Raw genomic sequence first — 19,768 nt, 5'->3', positions numbered from 1 at the left:
TATGTGTGGCAGAAAACTAACACTGCACATCACTCTGAACACACCATCCTCACTGTCAAATATGGTGGTGACAGCATCATGCTCGGGGGGTGCATCTCTTCAGCAGGGACAGGGAAGCTGGTCAGAGTTGATGGGAAGATGGATGGAGCCAAATACAGGGCAAACTTGGAAGAAAACCTCTTGGAGACTGCAAAAGACTTGAGACTGGGGCGGAGGTTCACCTTCCAGCAGGACAATGACCCTAAATATAAAGCCAGAGCAACAATGGAATGGTTTAAAACAAAACATATCTGTGTTAGAATGGCCCAGCCAAAGTACAGATCTAAATCCAATCGAGAATCTGTGGCAAGATTTGAAAACTGCTGTTCACAAACGCTGTCCATCTAATCTGACTAAGCTGGAGCTGTTTTGCAAAGAAGAATGGGAAAGGATTTCAGTCTCTAGATGTGCAAAGCTGGTAGAGACATACCCTAAAAGACTGGCAGCTCTAATTGCAGCAAAAGGTGGTTCTACAAAGTATTGACTCAGGGGGCCGAATAATTACGCACACCCCACTTTGCAGTTATTGATTTGTAAAAAATGTTTGGAATAATGTATGATTTTCGATCCACTTCTCACTAGAGTGGGGCCGAACCTCCGATTTTCGGTTCGCGAACCGGGTTCGCGAACTTCCGCGGAAGGTTCGGTTCGCGTAAAAGTTCGCGAACCGCAATAGACTTCAATGGGGATGCGAACTTTAAAAAAAAAAAATTATGCTGGCCACAAAAGTGATGGAAAAGATGTTTCAAGGGGTCTAACACCTGGACCCCCAGGTGGAGGAGTGGGATACATGCCAAAAGTCCCCGGGAAAAATCTGGATTTGACGCAAAGCAGCGTTTTAAGGGCAGAAATCACATTGATTGCTAAATGACAGGCCTAAAGTGCTTTAAAACATCTTGCATGTGTATACATCAATCAGGTAGTGTAATTAAGGTACTGCTTCACACTGACACACCAAACTCACCGTGTAACGCACCGCAAACAGCTGTTTGTGTAGTGACGGCCGTGCTGGACTGGTGCGCACCATGGCGAGAGTGCAGGTTTTGGTGGCTTTACAGCCCATATGGTCGCCTGGCTGATGTAGGGGGGCCTCAGCAGCTGATGCTGAAGGGCAAGTTGGCTGGCTGTACATAGATGGCGATACATGGTGCCGGACACTGCCACCAGCTGTTTCTGACGAAGAGCTGCCCCAGCTTCTTTCAGCAACTTCTCTCCTCCTACTACTCTCTGACTCCCCCTCTGAACTGTCCCCCTCTTCATCTCCTCTATTGGGAACAGACAGAGGATCCGTATCATCGTCATCATCGTAATCATCCTGCCCAGCTTCGCTTGCCTCAGAAAAATCCAAACATGCACCATCAGTAGGTCCTTCATCCTCCTTACACGTTACATCCATAGTGTTGCTGCGTAACTCAGACATATGAGCTGGTAAAAATTCATCTGGCTGTAACAACAATGGCTGTGCATCAGTGATTTCACCACTAAATAATTCTTGCGAAGTGTCAAATGCAGCGGAAGTGGTGCTAGTAGTAGCGCTGGTGGCTGAGCAAGATGAGGTGTTCTGTGTCGCTAAATACTCAACCACGTCCTGACAATCTTGGGAGGTGATGGGACGTGCCTTCTTCCGAGCACTGTACTGTGGGCCAGGTCCACACGAAATTACATTTACACGACCTCGCACAGACCTGCCGGGTGGCCTTCCTCTGGCTCTGGCACTACCTCTTCCTCTACCTGTTTTGTCCATATCGGGTATGCACGGAGTGGTATATCACACTGCGTGCACTCACGTAGGTAGGTGGGTTCACTTAACTGCACAGGTATGCGCACTGATGCGGTGGGTTCACTGAACAGAACAGGTATGCAGTGGCGGGTTCACTGAACAGAACAGGTATGCAGTGGCGGGTTCACTGAACAGGTATGCAGTGGCGGGTTCACTGAACACAACAGGTATGCAGTGGCGGGTTCACAGAACAGGTATGCAGTGGCAGGTTCACTGAACAGGTATACAGTGGCGGGTTCACTGAACACAACAGGTATGCAGTGGCGGGTTCACAGAACAGGTATGCAGTGGCGGGTTCACTGAACAGTACAGGTATGCAGTGGCGGGTTCACTGAACAGAACAGGTATACAGTGGCGGGTTCACTGAACACAACAGGTATGCAGTGGCGGGTTAACTGAACAGGTATACAGTGGCAGGTTCACTGAACAGAACAGGTATGCAGTGGTGGGTTCACTGAACAGAACAGGTATGCAGTGGTGGGTTCACTGAACAGAACAGGTATACAGTGGCAGGTTCACTGAACAGAACAGGTATACAGTGGCGGGTTCACTGAACACAACAGGTATGCAGTGGCGGGTTAACTGAATAGGTATACAGTGGCGGGTTCACTGAACAGAACAGGTATACAGTGGCGAGTTCACTGAACAGTACAGGTATGCAGTGGCGGGTTCACTGAACAGTACAGGTATGCAGTGGCGGGTTCACTGAACAGGTATGCAGTGGCGGGTTCACTGAACAGGTATGCAGGGGCGGGTTCACTGAACAGGTATGCAGTGGTGGGTTCACTGAACAGCTATGCAGTGGTGGGTTCACTGAACAGCTATGCAGTGGTGGGTTCACTGAACAGCTATGCAGTGGTGGGTTCACTGAACAGGTATGCAGTGGTGGGTTCACAGTACAGGTATGCAGTGGTGGGTTCACAGAACAGGTATGCAGTGGTGGGTTCACAGAACAGGTATGCAGCCAGGAAAAAGCTAAGCCTAACTAATCTTTCCCTATGAGAGACAGTCTGCAGCAGCTCGCCCTACTCTCACTAACGCAGGCACACGAGTGACCGTAATGGCCGCCGCTACCTGCCTTTTATTAGGGGGGGAGTGGCTCCAGGGGCTAGTGTAGCCTAATTGGCTACACTAGGCCTGCTGACTGTGATGTAGAGGGTCAAAGTTGACCCTCATGGTGCATTATGGGGCGAACCGAACTTCCGCAAAACTTCGCCTGCGGGACGCGAACGCGAACCACTGAAGTTCGCATGGAACCGTTTGCAGGCGAACCGTTCAGCCCAACTCTACTTCTCACGTGTACACCACTTTGTATTGGTCTTTCATGTGGAATTCCAATAAAATTGATGCATATTTGTGGCAGTAATGTGACAAAATGTGGAAAACTTCAAGGGGGTCGAATACTTTTGCAAGCCACTGTATATCCTTACATCGCAGGTACACTTTAAAATTTGATCCCAGGGGATTAACCAAACTAGATAGGATTAACCTGACAAGATGTCTGCCAAACAGATGTTGACATAGGATAGGACCCAACCCAGGCATGATCCTGGCAGGGAGGTCAACTAAATCAGAAGAGATTTGCCTCAGCGTGTGTGTGTCTCCTTTATTAAAGGTTTGAATTGCTGATTAAATCAAACCAATGGGGGAAGGAGGGGGGCCAGGGTATATTTTTCAGCTGATGTTGTAGGGGCCAATCAATTTGAGGTTCCACGTGTTGTAAGAGGGAATTTATTTTGAGCTCGAACAGTCTTTTTATATTTAGATTGCATTGGGTCAGTTGTATAAAGGCCCATACACACGTCGGATTTCCGCGAATGACGGGTCGTTTGAACGTCCCGTCGTTCGCCCGCTAAATCGGGCGTGTGTACAGACTATCGTTCGCTTGATAAGAGTGAGTTTGAGCGTTCCGCCGGGCGGATCGCTCAAACTCACTCTTATCAAGCGAACGATAGTCTGTACACACGCCCGATTTAGCGGGCGAACGACGGAACGACGGGACGTTCAAACGACCCGTCGTTCGCGGAAATCCGACGTGTGTATGGGCCTTAAGGCTATGTATGGAGGGTGTCTGTGACGATGCCCAATCAGCTAGCAGAGCCTGTCTCATGGCACAAATAATGTGGGTTGCTGATTTTCTGAAGGTCAGCGGTATTCTGGAAAGGTCAATGAGGAAGAGGGCTAGCTCAGGAGTAAGGGTACATTTTTATACCCATTATATTTGTTAGTAAGAGGAGTTTTGATGTTTTATGTTTTTAAGTTTGTTATTTATATTTATAGGATGCTTTGATTTTGCCTGACCTGAGGCAAAGCTACCTGAGGTAAGTACAGTGGCATGCTCATGCTGGATCCACTTACCTGTGCTTTGTCCGTTCCTCTCCTTGCTTCCCTCAACCCCTGTAATAACGCCTTGAAATATTTAACTAGCCAAAAGTCACCTTTTTCAAGGAGCAATTACAGGGGGTGGGAACAAGGAGAGGAATGGAGAATGCACAGAGGTATGTGGATCCAGCGTGAACATACCCCTGTGCTTGCTTTAGGTAGAGATTTTCTTGGGTCTCGTGTACTTTAACGTTTTATGCTAGTTTTTAATAAGGTCAGATTAACAATAAATGACATCTTGTTTATTGCTTTCTGCATTTTAGTGTTTCTATATTGTCTGTGTGTAAAGCAGTCATGATATTATATTGAATTTAAATGATCCATTTGCTTTATGTGTGTATATGTAACACAGCTTTCTATGTATTGCATTTCATCTAAGAAATATTTGTTGTTGCATGCAGTGTCGCAGCCAAAGCGTAACTTCAATACAGTGCGGACACCGAAAGAGATCGCATCGGAAAACTCTATCTCCAGGTATTACTGCTGTCAGCAGTCTGGATAAGCCACCTAGAGGCGCCCCAGTGGAAAGCCAAGTACAGCCCCCCACAGAGACCCCCGGATGCTGCTAATATGCATGCCCTCTAGTCAAGCTTACAAATGAAGGACATAGAAGGGGGATACCCATTGGAAGGGATGCTGGGGAAACATTGTTGCACTGCATACTGGGAACGCTGCACCTAGTCTCCTCTGCAGCACATTCACATATCCTTTCTATATGAATCCAGCCATGGAAGCACCTAACTACTGGAGGGTGGGTAAAAATGGCTCAGGAACAGTTTATCCCTTAGCTCCCTCTGCTGCTAAAGGGGTTGCTTAGCAACTTTTAGAAATAGGCAGGGCTTGTGCTACCATAGTAGCACACTGGGCAGTTGCCCAAATACATGTTCTTTTTAGGGCTCTCAAGTTTGGAGTTGGAAAGAGCACTCTACTACGAGTTGCAAAATCCTTACTGGTACCCTCAGGTATCCCCATCCCAATACAAGAGTCATTAGGGAAGTGTAGAAATTCTCATATGCTGACTGGGCTCAATTAGCAGGTTCTCTTTGATCCTCTTCTGTCTCTTGTCCATCTATGCATGCCAGTCTGTCTTGGGATGGGGAGATTATGGCTGCACTGGGGTCATTACAGTACTTGTTTTATATGCACATTATGGCTGAACTTGTTATGTGAAAGTAAGGGCGTACACATGCTTTTTATGACTTTTATGATTAAAAGTCTGTTTATTTTCAGCAGTTTTCCGTTTATTTGCTTTGATTTTTGCATGAAATTGCACTTTGTCACTACACTATAAAAATACAGTGCATCCGGAAATTATTTACAGCACATCACTTTTTCCCCATTTTGTTATGTTACTGCCTTATTCCAGAATGGATTAAATTCATTTTCCCCCTCAGAATTCTATACCCAATACCCCATAGTGACAATGTGAAAAAAGTTTACTTAACAATTTTGCAAATTTATTAAAAATAAAAAAGTTGAGAAAGCACATGCACAGAAGTATTCACAGCCTTTGCCATGAAGCTCAAAATTTAGCTCAGGTGCATCCTGTTTCCCCTGATCATCCTTGAGTTTTTTCTGCATATTAATTGCAGTCTACCTGTGCTAAATTCAGTCGATTGGACACACCTGTGTATATAAGGTCCCATAGTTGACAGTTCATGTCAGAACAAAAACCAGGAAGCAACTCCCTATTAAAAGGCACATGGCAGTCCGTTTGCAGTTTGCCAAAAGGCACCTAGAGGACTCTCGGACCTTGAGAAACAAAATTCTCTGGCATAATGAGGCAACAATTGAACTATTTGGTGTGAATGCCAGGCATCTTGTTTGGAGGAAAACCCGGCACCACTCATAATCAGGCCAATACCATCCCTACAGTGAAACATGGTGGTGGCAGCAACATGCTGCGGCTGTGGGGATGTTTTTCAGCTGCAAGAACTGGGAGTCTACGCCAGTAGTCAGGATAAAGGGAAGGATGACTGCAGCAATGTACACATCCTGGATGAAAACCTGCTCCACAGCGTTCTTGAACACAGACTGGGGCGTTGGTTCTTTTTTCAGCAGGACAACGACGCTAAGCACACAGCAAGATATCAAAGGAGTGGCTTCAGGACAACTGTGTAAATGTCCTTGAGTTGCCCAGCCAGAATCCAGACATGAATCCGATTTAACAACTCTGGAGAAATCTTAAAATGGATGTGCACTGACGCTTCCCATCAAACCTGATGAAGCTTGAGAGGTGCTGCAAGAGGAATGGGCAAAACTGGCCAATGATAATTGTGCCAAGTTTGTGGCATCATATTCAATAAGACTTGAGGCTTTAATTGCTGCCAAAGGTACAGCGACAAAGCATTGAGCAAAAGCTGTGAACATTTATTATGTACATGTGATTTATCTTTTTTTTTTTTTAATTTTTTTATTCAATTTGGCAAAACTTTTTTCACGTTGTCATTATGGGGTGTTGTGTGTAGAATTCTGAGAAAAAAAAATTAATTTAATCCGTTTTGGAATAAGGCTTGAACATAACAAAATGTGGAAAAAGTGACGCGCTGTGAATACTTTCGGGATGCACTGTGTAAGAGGCCCCAGATTCCTTTTTTGTAAAAGTTTTACTTTACCTAAAACGGTCCATTTTAATAGGAAGTAGAAACTGACCATTATACTGAAGTCCAGGATAACAAAAGCAATACTAATTCTGAAATATGACCTGTAGTGATGGAACAGGCACTTAGGACCTGATTCACAAAGCGGTGATAACTCAGTTATCACGCCTAAAAGACTTTAGGCGTGATAACCTTTGCACCACTGAGTTATCACCGATTTGTGCTGCTCTTCGTGCGAAGCGCAAACGTGCACGCGCGCAAAGTCCCATTGGGCTTAATGGGAGCTTCGCGCGAAGCGCTGGGAAAATTCGCGCGAGTTTCTTCTTATCATGCCTAAACTGAGTTTAGGCGTGATAAAGGGGTTTTCACTCGCGTGCAAACACTTTGCACCGCTTTGTGAATCAGGCCCTTAGTGTACTTATAACCCCTTTTTTGCATTGGACCCAGGGTTCCTGTAGATGCAGTTCACATACTGCCAGCAGAGGGAGCACTTGGATACACTGTTCAATAATATTGATAGTGATGAACAATAAATCGTACTGACATACACATTGACGCTGACCAAGGGAGGGGATTAAAGGGGCACAATGGCAAAAAATTTTAACATTTAAAATATGTGCAAACATAGACAAATAAGAAGTACGTTTTTTTCCAGAGTAAAATGCCATAAATTACTTTTCTCCTATGTTGCTGTAACTTACAGTAGATAGTAGAAATCTGACAGAACCGACATCTCTTCATGGGGGGATTCTCAGGGATTTATTTATTTTCAAAAGCACTTAGTAAATGGCAGTTGCTCTGTCCAACTGCCAAAAAACTGTGTGGCGAGCAGGGAAGCTGGCCAGCATCATTGTTTAAATCCTTTTTAGGGAATATATTTATAAAGAATAAAAGCCTTGCTGAGAATCCCCTATGAAGAGATGGACTAGCCCAAAACCGGTCACTTCTGTCAGATTTCTACTACCTACTGTAAGTGACAGCAACATAGCAGAAAAGTAATTTATGACTCCTTTTACTCTGGAAAAAAACGTACTTCTTATTTGTCTATGTTTGCACATATTTTAAATTTTACAATTTTCCGCCATAGTGCCCCTTTAAATCCATCCAATGAAATCAGTTGTTGCTGGTTAATTGACCAGCAGCCACCTAATTGGACAATGGAAATTGTATAAATCTGCCCTTATCTCTCTTTGAAGCCTAATAAAACACAAAATTGGATAAAGGAAATACAGATAGCAATCAAGTGGACAGAACACCTTTGTATGGGTCAAATATGCTTCTCTTTGCAGTACAGATTGCTTCCTCTCTTCTCTGGATTCAGTTGGTAGGTGCGTTAATCAGGCAAACCATGTGACACCCAAAGTGGGAAGAAAATAGAAGCCAGACTACATTTTCCAGAACTTCTACTTTACAGGAGAAAAGTGTCTATATGAGGACGTAGTTACAGGAAGTAATTGGTGAGCAACTGTAAGGGTAGCAGGGGGTTTCGGCACACAGTGCTCAGCGTCAAGCGCTGAAACTAGGGCGTATGTATTAGTGCGCCACCAATGAGCTGGGTGCAGGGTGAGTCGAATGACGGCTCACCCTGCTGCTGCTCAAATTCCTGGCAGCATTAAATACTGTTCCCCCTCCAAGTTGTAGCAACTCGGGCAGAGAAGTAATCCAGGGTCCAGCAATTGCCGGAACCCCAGATTACCCTTATGCGCTCTGCGCACTATAGCAATACTGCTATAGTGGCTCCTGGTTTTGGTGCTTGCCGCTGATTGCTGTGTGCCCAAACCACCAGCTTTGAAACTAACTAAGCACTGCTATAGCTGTAATGCTATGCGGGGCGCATAAGGGCTATTTGATTACTTCTCCCTCCAACTTGCTACAACTCGGAGGGGGAATTTTACTTAACGCCGCCGGGAATTTGAGCGGCAGCAGGGAGAGCTGTCATTCACATCACCCTGCGCCCAGCTCACCGGAGGCTTACTTATACATACGCACAGGAAGCTAGAGGCAAGCAAGGTCTTAAAACCTGTAGGGGGTATGGATAGGTGCACAGCTGCAGGCAAGCATAAGGGCCCGTTTCCACTATACCTAGGCGAATCCGCATAGAAAGAAAAAGCCTGCGTATTCGCATCAGTATGCAAATTCGTGTGTATTTCCAGGCATGTTTTTCATGCGAATTCACATTCATACGCAATTTTTTAAAATTTTGCCGTCACCATTAATTACTATTGACCTCCGCATACGAAAACACTTAAACCGCGCAGAAAATTGTTACAGAGGCGGCCGGTTTTCTATTTTTGCTTGCGGGGGGAAGCCACCTGTAATGGAAACAGGCCCATTGAAATACATTGCTACGTGAAATTCGCATGCAGATAATGCATGCAAATTCACCATCGTGGAAACGGCCCAAACTGAATAAGTGGGGTTTTAAAATCTGAAAAGTGCCAGTCCAAAGGTAATCCTTATAACTTACACAAACATAATTGCTTTGAGAATTTCCCTTGCTCAATTTTTTGAGTATAGTTGGGCCTTTAATGCACCCTCTCCCCCTTTCTGCACGTTGCTGACTGTCCTTTCTCTCTTCTCTCTCTGTCTCTCCTTTCTCTCAGGTTGCTGTTCTGCTGCTGGTTTCCCTGGCTGCTACGTGCTGAGATGCAAACCTAACCCAGCCTCCCGCTAACCCAGCATCCTGCCACCTGGAGCCACAGACTGCTCTCCCTCTGTCTGTGTCTGCATCCCCTGACTCCCCAGTGCCTTGTCCAATGTTCCTCTGACATAGGGGCCCCTCTGTGTGTCACTGTCCCATTCAGAGCAGGATAAAATAAGGAGGAGGAGGGGGCCAGGACATTCCAGCTTCATTCTGCTAAAGGTTTACTTGCTTCCATCTTCTACAGAGCTTTCACCCAAGAAGCAGAATCTGCAGGGACAACCAGCACTACTGTGCTGTCTCCAGCTGCCACTTACCTTCTGCTTGTAGGAACTACACAGCAGTGATCCTGAGTTACTATAGCTCACTAACAGACCTTCACCTAATAAGGCAAAGAGCAATATGTAAAGGCCAGTGATTGGCCAAAAATAATCCTTTATTGTTCTGACTATTCTCCACTGCAGAAAGCTAAAAGCTGAGTGTGTGTTATGAAGCCCATCATTGCTCTTTTCACTAACATTAAACAAAATCCTTCAATTTTTCTTCAGCTACTACTTCTGCCAGCCTGCTAATGGCATTAATACCTCCAAATCCGCAACCAAACCTGTCACACCAACACCATACAGTACATGACTTTCCCTTAACTTAAAGGATAACTAAAGTGAGAAGAATATGGAGGCTGACATATTTATGTCCCTTTAAACAATACCAGTTGCCTGGCAGCCCTGCTGATCTATTTGGCTGCAGTAATGTCTTAACACCAGAAACAAGCATGCAGCTAGTCTTGTCAGATCTGACAATAATGTCAGAAACATCTGATCTGCTGCATGCTTGTTCAGGGTCTATGGCTAAACGTATTACAGGCAGAGGATCAGCAGGACTGCCAAGGCAACTGGTATTGCTTAAAAGGATATAAATTTGGCATCCCTCATATCCCTCTCACTTCAGTTTTCCTTTAAAGGAACATGAGAAGAGATGAATGGGGAGAGGCCATTATGGACTCACTTTTGAAAATGCTGCTTCCAGGGTTGTTATACTGATGCTCTGAGTTTAAAGGAGAGTTGCACAGTGTCATTAAATAGAAATAACACATGTAAGTCATATTTGTTTTTTTATGTTCTTTTTTTCTTGTCCTTATCGGCAACAAACATTGTGAACATTGTTCAGACTCTTTAGTCAGTATTCTGACTAATGCCTGGTACACACCATGCAATTTCCCATCAGATAGGCAAGTCAAATTGATTATTTTCGACAGGTCTATTCTGATTTCCGTTCCATTTTTCTGATCGATTTTCCGATCACTTCTATACAAAATCGATCAGAAAAATGATCGGAAATGAGATCGGACCTGTTGGAAATAATAGATTCGACCTATCTGATGGGAAATTGCATGGTGTGTGCCAGGCATAATGCTTGGGAATTATTCAGAAAGATTATCCAAAGGATAGATAGCTTGACTGACCCAAAGATTATAGAGCCAACTTCATAGACAATAGCCTCTGCCTGGAGGAACTTTTTTTTATAATCTTAACACAACAGGAGCTGTAGAAATACATCCTGGAATTGAATTTAAAAGGTAACTGAAGTGAGAAGCATATGGAGGCTGCCATATTTATTTCCTTTTAAGCAATCCCAGTTGCCTGGCAGCCCTTCAGGTCTATTTGGCTGCAGTAGTGTCTGAATCACACCAGAAACAAGTATGCAGCTAGCTAATCCTGTCAGATCTGACAATAATGTCAGAAACACCTGATCTGCTGCATGATTGTTCAATGTCTATGGATAAAAGTATTAGAGGCAGAGGATCAGCAGGACAGCCTGGCAACTGGTATTTCTTAAAAGGAAATACATATGGCAGCCTCCATATACCTCTCACTTCCATTGTCCTTTAAATGGAAACTTTTCAGGGGGAAAAAAAGCAGTTTTAAGTAATCTATCAAAGCTGATGAAAAGAAGGGGAGAATGCTGTTTCAACATGAATTGATATAATGCGAGGATATATTTTTTAGTGCACTGTGGGATTCTTCTTTAATACTTTCTGAATCACAGACCCAGAAGAAGTATGCAGAAGATCTGATACCACTGGCCACATGCTTGTTCCAGGACTCAGAAGCTGCAGAGCAGCAGAGCAGCATTCGAGTCAGCCAGTGCTATTCTTAGAAGTAAATAAAGACAGCAGCTACCATATCTGTCTTGGTTCAGATACACTTACACACAATGATCTCATACATATAAATTACATTCCTCAGCGGCCAAGCAGAATAATATAAAATATACATTAAAGACTGATCTGTTGATGAGTGCTGTAAAGGTGGCCTTTAACAATACAATCCAGCGGCCGATCAAACGTTAACTAATCTGATCAGATAGATGGGATCGATATAATAAACAGATTGATTCTTTTAATCTGATTGGATGGATTAGCAGGAATACGCCTGTTAATGGGCACAACTGATCATTTTTGATCGATTACCATGGCGATCAGAAAAGATCGATCTGGAGTGGGATTGTATCCCTAAAGCTAATGTGAACCGAAAATAAACAAACAAACAGATACTTACATAATGAGGGGGAAGGCTCTGGGTCTTATAGAGCCTTCCTCCTCCGCTCATGATCCCCTCGTTCCAGCGATGTCGCCTCCGTTTGAATCCCCTGCCATGGGAGGCTCTTCGGAAGTCTTCAGGAGCCTGAGTGCAACCGCGCAGAAGAGAGCGCGCTAGCGCAGGCACAGTACGGAGCCACCCATCTTTGGGATCACTTGGGCTCCCGAAGACTTCTGAAGCCTCCTGCGGCAGCTCAAAGCAGTGTGTGACCGATTGGTTGGATGCTGCTACCAGGATTGACAGCGCTGGAACGCGGGGACTGTAAGAGGAGCAGGAAGGCTCTAGAGGACCCAGGCCCTTCCCTCTGCTTAGGTAAGTATCTGTTTTCATTTTTATTTTTTTACATTCACTTTAAGAGCTGTAGAGAATCACATTTGTAGCAATAACTTTCTGAAAGCTCTCCGGCAGCCTCCCACTGTCAGGATCCATCAGCCAATTCTCTGTCTCATTATCAATCAGTGCTGGACTGTGTGATTCAGATAGGCTTGTAACTAGTGACCTGCTGTGCCCTGCGTGTGTATCTGTGTATACCAGTCTGTAGAACCCCACACATTGGCCCCATGGCCCAGGCTGGCACCCAGGGACGGTTCTAGCTATAATAGGGCCCTGGGGCAAAAGTAACTTTGGGGGCCCCCTTGACGCCACCCCTTACGGCTGCCAGGCCCAATCCAATTCACAACTGCCCCGTCACACAATATCATACAGTGTCCATCATATGTCCCCTAAAAATCATTTATGGAGTTCCTATTATTTACCTCCTCCTTTTCCTATACAGAGTAAACACACAGCATCCCCGTTCTCATGGGTCACCATAGCTGGAGGGGAACCTTGGGGGGGCTCTATGAAAGCGCTGGCCCTGCTGGCACCAGCAGAGTACCTGATCACTGATATGTGCTGTTATTTCTACAGAAATAGTGACAGGTCTCAGATCTCTCAAGTGTCATTGCCACTTCCATCAGTCTCAGCAGTCATCTACCATTAAAACCCATTATCACCATATTTATCAACTGCAGTCTGTCTGTCATTGCATAGACTGCCAAGAAGCAATCACCACTCTCATTGCGGTGAATGCTATGGGCAGAAACGGAGAAGAGTGATGGTTTTCAGACACCCTGTTCACTATTGTTGTGAAACAGCAATAAGTGGCTGCAAAGAAAGTTAATAAGGCGCTGACCAATATTTTTTTTCTTAGCAAAGTGTAACAGTCACAGCTGGCAAACTATTACTCTGTTCAGCCGAATGGAGCTGCGAACCAGCAGATTAAGTAATTATACTACCGGTGGTCAGTGCTTAAAGAAAACCTAAACTGAAAATTAAAAGTCAAAATAAGCATACACAAGTCATACTTACCTTCCATGTAGTCTACTCCTCAGTGTCTTTCTCCTGTCCCGCGTCCTGTTTGTCCACCGTGAACAAGGGAATTCTCTGTCCTCCATTTTGAAAATGGCCATTACCCCATAACAGCTTTCTGGTCAGCACACAGTTAAACTGTAACATCGCCCACTTGAGCCATAGGGAAACATGGACATTACCGGGCACATCAGTTGTCTACTCAGCTATAACTGACAGCAACTGATATAAAACTGACAGCAACTGATATATAACTGACAGCAACTGATATATTTCAGTTCTGACAAAATGTTGTCAGAACTGGAAGGGAATACTGTAAGAAGAAAATGGTGAGCTTCTGAGAGGAAATGATGGCAAGGTAACTATTTAATGTTCATTTGAAGTTACCTCATGTGTTTATTTTAAATAATTTTACTCAGTACAGGTTCTCTTTAACTAGAATTTGGTGGTCTTATCTCTCATTTTTTTATTTTTATTAATAGGCCCCTGAGAGGACTGTAGATTCTGGTCATGTGATGCCTCTGTGTCCGCATTCATGTAGTTAAGGCGCCAGAAAATTTGGGTGCAGGGCAAAGCTGAAGAATGCCTCACCCGGCTCCTGCAAAAGCCCCAATGGGGTTAATTACTATTCCCCCTCCAGGCCACCATGGACTTTCAACTTCCAGCTATTACTGGCAACCAAATTACTGTTTTTATACTGTAGTAATTTGGGCTCTGTCTTTTGACTGCACCCAATTGCTGTCTGAGCGCCGCTATAGCCGTAATCCACATTACAGTCTATGACGGCGCATGGTGCCCCCATATTTCCAGCATCCTTTTTGCCGGTCTCATCAGTGTCCATACAGTCTCTGGTCTACCACTGTTGATGTGTGAAGCCTTGCTCGTTATCACCTTGTGGTCTGTTATGTGCCTATATCTCCTTATTACCTTTATAGATCACTGGGGCTCTGCTGTTATCCTAGCCCATAATATCATGACATCTCTCTGTCTTCTTCCACTATACTGTACAGAAGTAAGGTGCCATTGCTGACTTCATTTAAAAAATATGCAGCAGTCCCCCACCCGTTCCATGAGCAGCCCCCCTTACATGTACAGCTGATTTTGGCAACCACTCCCCCTTCTATCTGTTGATGCCCATTTGCAGCCTTTCTTTTCCAGTTGCAGCCTTCTCCTTCATATGCAGCAATCCTTCTTCCCCTTGGGAAGCTGCCACACAAGGCACGGGCCTCTGTGGCCTTCCCAGAAATCCAGCCCTGATCGGTAATAGAAGTACCAGTACACAGGTTACCTAGCATTCACAGAAACAGGCTAGACTGGGCCACACTTCACATTATGTCCTGTGTGATATTCACAATGTACCTTGCAAACACAGCAATATGCACCCCAATCCCAGGTCTGCTGACGGCTTTTACTAGATATACCTGGCATCCAGTGGCATAGAAATAGGGGGTGTACAGGGAGTGACCGCACCTGGGCCCCTGGACCAGAGGGGCCCTCCTTTAACCACTTTATTAGCTATTTATCAGTGCCAAGCTGGTAATGATCACCTCTATATGTGTTTCGATTAGTTGTAACCATTAATAGACTGTCCTCCTCCCCAGCCTACACCTCTCTGACACTGCAGCTGTCCTGAGCAGGCTTTGGTGCGCTATATTAATTATGTATGGAGAACTTGAGTGGGCCGAATGTAAAACTTGCATTGGGGCCCATAGCTCCTAAGCTATGCTACTGCTGGCATCAGCGGGGAGAGAAGATTGTTAAAATATAATAAAAAAACGAAATATCTCAAATTATTTGCTGCCCACTCCAATGTGCCACTCATAGCACTGATCATCAGATGAGAGACAGGTAACGGTAAATACAGCTCTGGCAGGAAGTACACTAAACAGACTTCCTGATCAGTACTATGGGCAACAATAACACACACGCACATATCATTCACATCAGCCCATCCTACTCCTGCCAGTCACCAGTTCAGCTGCAATAACCCTGACACTTACACTCCATGGCACCCCAAGCACCCTACAATGTGTATATGATTCCAAGGACACTGCTCCATGGTCCAGTCTAAGAGGACCTGTCTATCCTCCTATGTATAAACGAAATCACTGCATGCAGCCCCCTCCTCTGTACATAGCATGGGGTACTCTGTGTGCTGTGAGTAATGACTGTCTGTACATTGTGCTAAGTATTAGCTAGCACGCCCCCACCCGGGGTTCATTCAGAGTGTAGGGAGGACCATACGCAGTCTATGGAGCCTACATAGCATTTATACAGACACACAGCATAGTCACATGTGGAATATAAGGATCTGTATAGCTATATATAATATTACAGTGGTTACCTGTATACTGATATACATTGGCGTATATAATGTGGAGGTATACAGGACATCTTTGTGAGGATGTGTTTTAATTTATGACCCCCGGGGGGGAAGTCACTAAATCTTTCATGTAGCGGACCCCATATATTTTCCTTGGAACGTGTTCAGGGGCCCCTTCCTGTAGCCCTGTGTAAAATCTTGTGATCTGCCTGTACTCTGTGGTCTTACTAACCCCATATATGGGACAAATGGATGTATGTCAGACAATAAAACGATTTAACTACTCAACCTTGTGTTATGTTTTCCCTCCATCCTCCAATGGAAAGTGTTGCCAGACTGAAACTCCGCCTTTCTCTATAAAGATAATCCTGTACGGATGCCGGTATCAAACTCAGGCCTATGGGCCAAATGTGGCCCTGCTTGCAGGGGTGTAGCAATGGCACCTGCAAGGGATGCAGGCGCAGGGGGGCCCCGAGCCTGGTGGGGGCCCACCCAGGGCAGTTTTTAGCGACAGGAGGGGACACAGCACAGGAGAGGGGGCAGTGGGCACACAGGGGGGGAGGGGGGCCAATTCCCCCTCACTCACCTCATGCCCTCCTTCAGTGGTCCTTGCTCCCCCCTCCAGAAATGATGGCAGCGGGCCATCACCTCCGACTTCCGCATTCTAGGAGGCGACTGAACTTCCTGTCAGCAGCGTTGGAGACATACAAGCTGCAGGCACGCAGAGGGGTGGGGGGCCCATCCAAAGTTTTGCAGTGATTTCTAGTTACGCCCCTGCCTACTTGCTATTCCATGTGGCCCCCCGAGAGCTTCAGATGCACATGGTTGTCTCAAATAAGGTCTATGCTAATTTAAAGCGCACATTGCCCATACGCTACACCTCCCACAATGCTCTTCTATTTCATGACCTGCAAAGTGACATCCTGATCTAAAACAAGACATTAAAGGAAACCTAAAGTAAAAAAAAAATGCCCATTTACTTACCTGGGGCTTCTTCCAGCCCCCTGAAGTTTTCCTGGTCCCTCGTCATCATCCCTCACTCTTTCGTTCCTCCGGTGTCCCCCTCCTAAGCTGGATGCACGGTACTGTTCCGCACACGCACTGGGCCACGCATCCAGCATTGAAGGGAGACAGCGGAGGAATGACAGAGTGCGGGATGATGGCGAGGGGCCAGGAAGACTCTATTGCAAAAATTGCTACCGCTTATGTGCAGAACGCTCCAGGCCGCAGGTGCGCGATAGAGGACGCACATGCGCACGATAGAGGACGCACATGCGCAGTGGCCCAGCCAGATTACAGAGGGGGACACCAGAGCAACAGCGGAGTGCCGGATGATGGCGAGCTACCAGGAAGACTTCAGGAGACTGGAAGAAGCAACAGGTAAGTAAATGGACAACATTTTTTTCACTTTAGGTTCACTTGAAAGAGACACTGAAGTCTCTTTTATTTACCTTAATTTTTTATGCAGCAGTCTTCAGCATTAAATTCTAAGCTAATTCGCCACATCCCTGCGACAGAGCAAGCTATTTATGGCCCAGAAATAGCTCAGCAAAGTTCGATGACTTTGCAAGTCATAGATTTTGCTGCCAGGAGGAGGCAGAGCTGTGCACAGTAGCTCTGCCTCTTCTCCAGTCAATCTCCTCCGATCTCCTCTCCCCGCCCCCTCTGTGAAAGAAGACTGAGAGGGGCAGGGAGAGGCAGAGATTGACTGGAGAAGAGGCATAGCTATTACGCACAGCTCTGCCTTTTCCAGGAAGCAAATATGTGAACCCTGGAACTTTGCTGAGCTATTTCTGGTCCATAAATAACACGTTCTGCCACGGGGACGCGGTGAATCCGCTTAGAATTTAATGCTGAAAACCGCTGCATAAGAAAATAAGGCAAAAAAGAAACTTCAGTGTCTCTTTAACTCACTGACCAGTAGAAAACAGTGTCTGACATCTGGCCAGGAAACAGGTATATTTTTTTATAGCATAATAAAAAAAAGCAGTGCAGCTTAATGTTCTGTAGTGCGCGCTATGTACGCCTTATATAGCAGCACTCACTGTCATGTAAGGAGAGTGTCTTCCTTAGTTACGCGCATTGCTTCTTTAGCAATGCGCATAACATTAACTGCGTGTGGCCCTGCTCCTACCGCGATACTTCACCCACGGCCACTACTGTGTTAATTTACATAACAATGTAAATCCGTGTGATCCACCTAGCTAATTGGCATTATACAGCAGTACAGTGGGAATATACTGTACATATCTTCTACATGTTTTTATTATATAAAGTTATACTTTTTAATATTACATATAGGGCTTGTCCAAATGGACCACGTTTTTGTACTGTGTATTTCCCTTATACTAGCGTTTTGGTAGCTTCTGCAGACATTGGTTCTCTAAACGCTGTACTCGCATCTCCTGGATTACATCTCCCGGCATGCATTGCGGTGTGTGCGTGCTCGACTCCTGCTGAGAATTGCAAATGCCTGCAGAAGCTGTGGTCGGCTTAAGAAGATGGAGAATTGGCCCAGAGGCCAAAGAGGCAGCCCCCTGTAGATCAGTAACGGTTCTCCCCCCAGCGGCACACACCATTACAAACCTCCTCTATTTTTTTTTTTTTATATGCTTAAAGTGTACTTGAGATGGTACTCTGGCATTTATTTATACTTATCTGGGGCTTCCCCCAGCCTCATGAGCACTGTGGATTCCCTCAACGTCCTCTTTGGCCCCTCAGTTCTGGCGCTACGACTCCCGGTAATCTTGTTAATTGGCGCCAGTCATGAGCTTCTGTGCATGCTTGGCTTACCCGTGCTCCTATACCCTGGAGCGTTCTGCTGCTGCACATACTACTGCACAGGTGCAGAACGCTCCAGGCCGTGCAAGCACAATAAGGGCTGCGCGCGTGGCCAAGCCGTGATTGTACAGAAGCCTGGGACTGCTGGCAAGAACGGAGGTGGCTGAAGAGGATGACGAGGGAGGCCATGGTGCTCATGGGGCTGGGGGAAGCCTCAGGTAAGAATAAATAGGGGCTAGTGAACTATCTCAGGTTCACTTTGTTTCCCTTTCAGTGCAGTGTCTGTGGGTGCTGTGTAACTACAAAACATTTAGTTGTAGGTGTCCACATTACTTTTTGCCACTTAAGATTCTGAAGGGGGGTGGGGGAGTGGAAAACGGGAGGGGGGGGGGGGGTGAATTTCAGACTTTATAATTGTTTCCCTCTATGCTGCTTAAGTTGGATTAGCCCTTGTTTAGAAACGGGAAGAAGCATGTTAGATTGGAAAAATTGCATAAATGTTCAAAAATTCACGTGTCCCACATGTGAATTTTTGAACATTTTATGCATCGTGATGAATTTTTGAACATTTATGCATTGTGATTCGCATGCAGGGCAATGCGTTGTGCAGAAATCTGCAGCATGCAGTCCATATTTTTGCTGCACCACATTTGGAAAAACGCATTCAATGAAAACAAGTTAATTGAATTGCTTTAGTTTGTGTTAATGTGAAAATTTGCATTGCGATTTGCACTCAGTAGAAATGGGCCCTTGCAGTAGAATTGCAAATGGGAGACTCCATTATACTTTCTCAAACCTGCATCTGTTTCATTGTTTTCACCATCTTATTGGTCCATTGTTTGTATGAAGCGACTTCTCTGCAAAGCACAGACCACTTCCACCACCCACTCCTGGCTTACTTGCACTGGCAGCTACCACTCTGCACAGCTCTACAAATACCACCAACGGAAGTAAAAACCAGGGCTTTGGAGTCGGAGCAATTTTGGGTACCTGTAGTCGGAGTCTGTGGTTTCATAAACTAAGGAGTCTGAGTCGGATGATTTTTGTACAAAATCCACAGCCCTGATAAGTATTATACTAAGGCGTCAGAGTCGAGGAGTCTGAGCTATTTTGGGTATCTGGATTCGGATGATTTTTGTACCGCTTCCACAGCCCTGGTAAAAACACAAATGGTTTGCCTCTACAGCATACATGTCAAACTCTAGCAATCAAATTTGGCCCACAAGTGGTAAAGGGTTGGGAGGGGGGCCACTAGGCACCAGGGAACTTATA

General features: G+C 45.4%; 1 protein-coding gene across 2 annotated transcripts in view; it reads left to right on the top strand.

The window, feature by feature from the left end:
* CLIP3 (CAP-Gly domain containing linker protein 3) overlaps positions 1-16,003 on the top strand; it is a 70,617-nt gene extending 54,614 nt beyond the window's left edge. For both annotated transcript variants that reach the window (XM_068250528.1, XM_068250527.1), the window contains exons 13-14: positions 4,603-4,675; positions 9,405-16,003. In XM_068250528.1, the coding sequence (XP_068106629.1) occupies positions 4,603-4,675; positions 9,405-9,459 (128 nt within the window). In that variant the 3' untranslated portion in view covers positions 9,460-16,003. The remainder of the gene's footprint in view (positions 1-4,602; positions 4,676-9,404) is intronic.
* The last annotated feature ends 3,765 nt before the right edge of the window (positions 16,004-19,768 follow it).

The sequence above is a fragment of the Hyperolius riggenbachi genome, chromosome 8 (genome assembly GCF_040937935.1).
Source record: "Hyperolius riggenbachi isolate aHypRig1 chromosome 8, aHypRig1.pri, whole genome shotgun sequence".
NCBI lineage: Eukaryota > Metazoa > Chordata > Amphibia > Anura > Hyperoliidae > Hyperolius > Hyperolius riggenbachi.
This window is presented reverse-complemented; position numbering and strand designations above follow the sequence as displayed.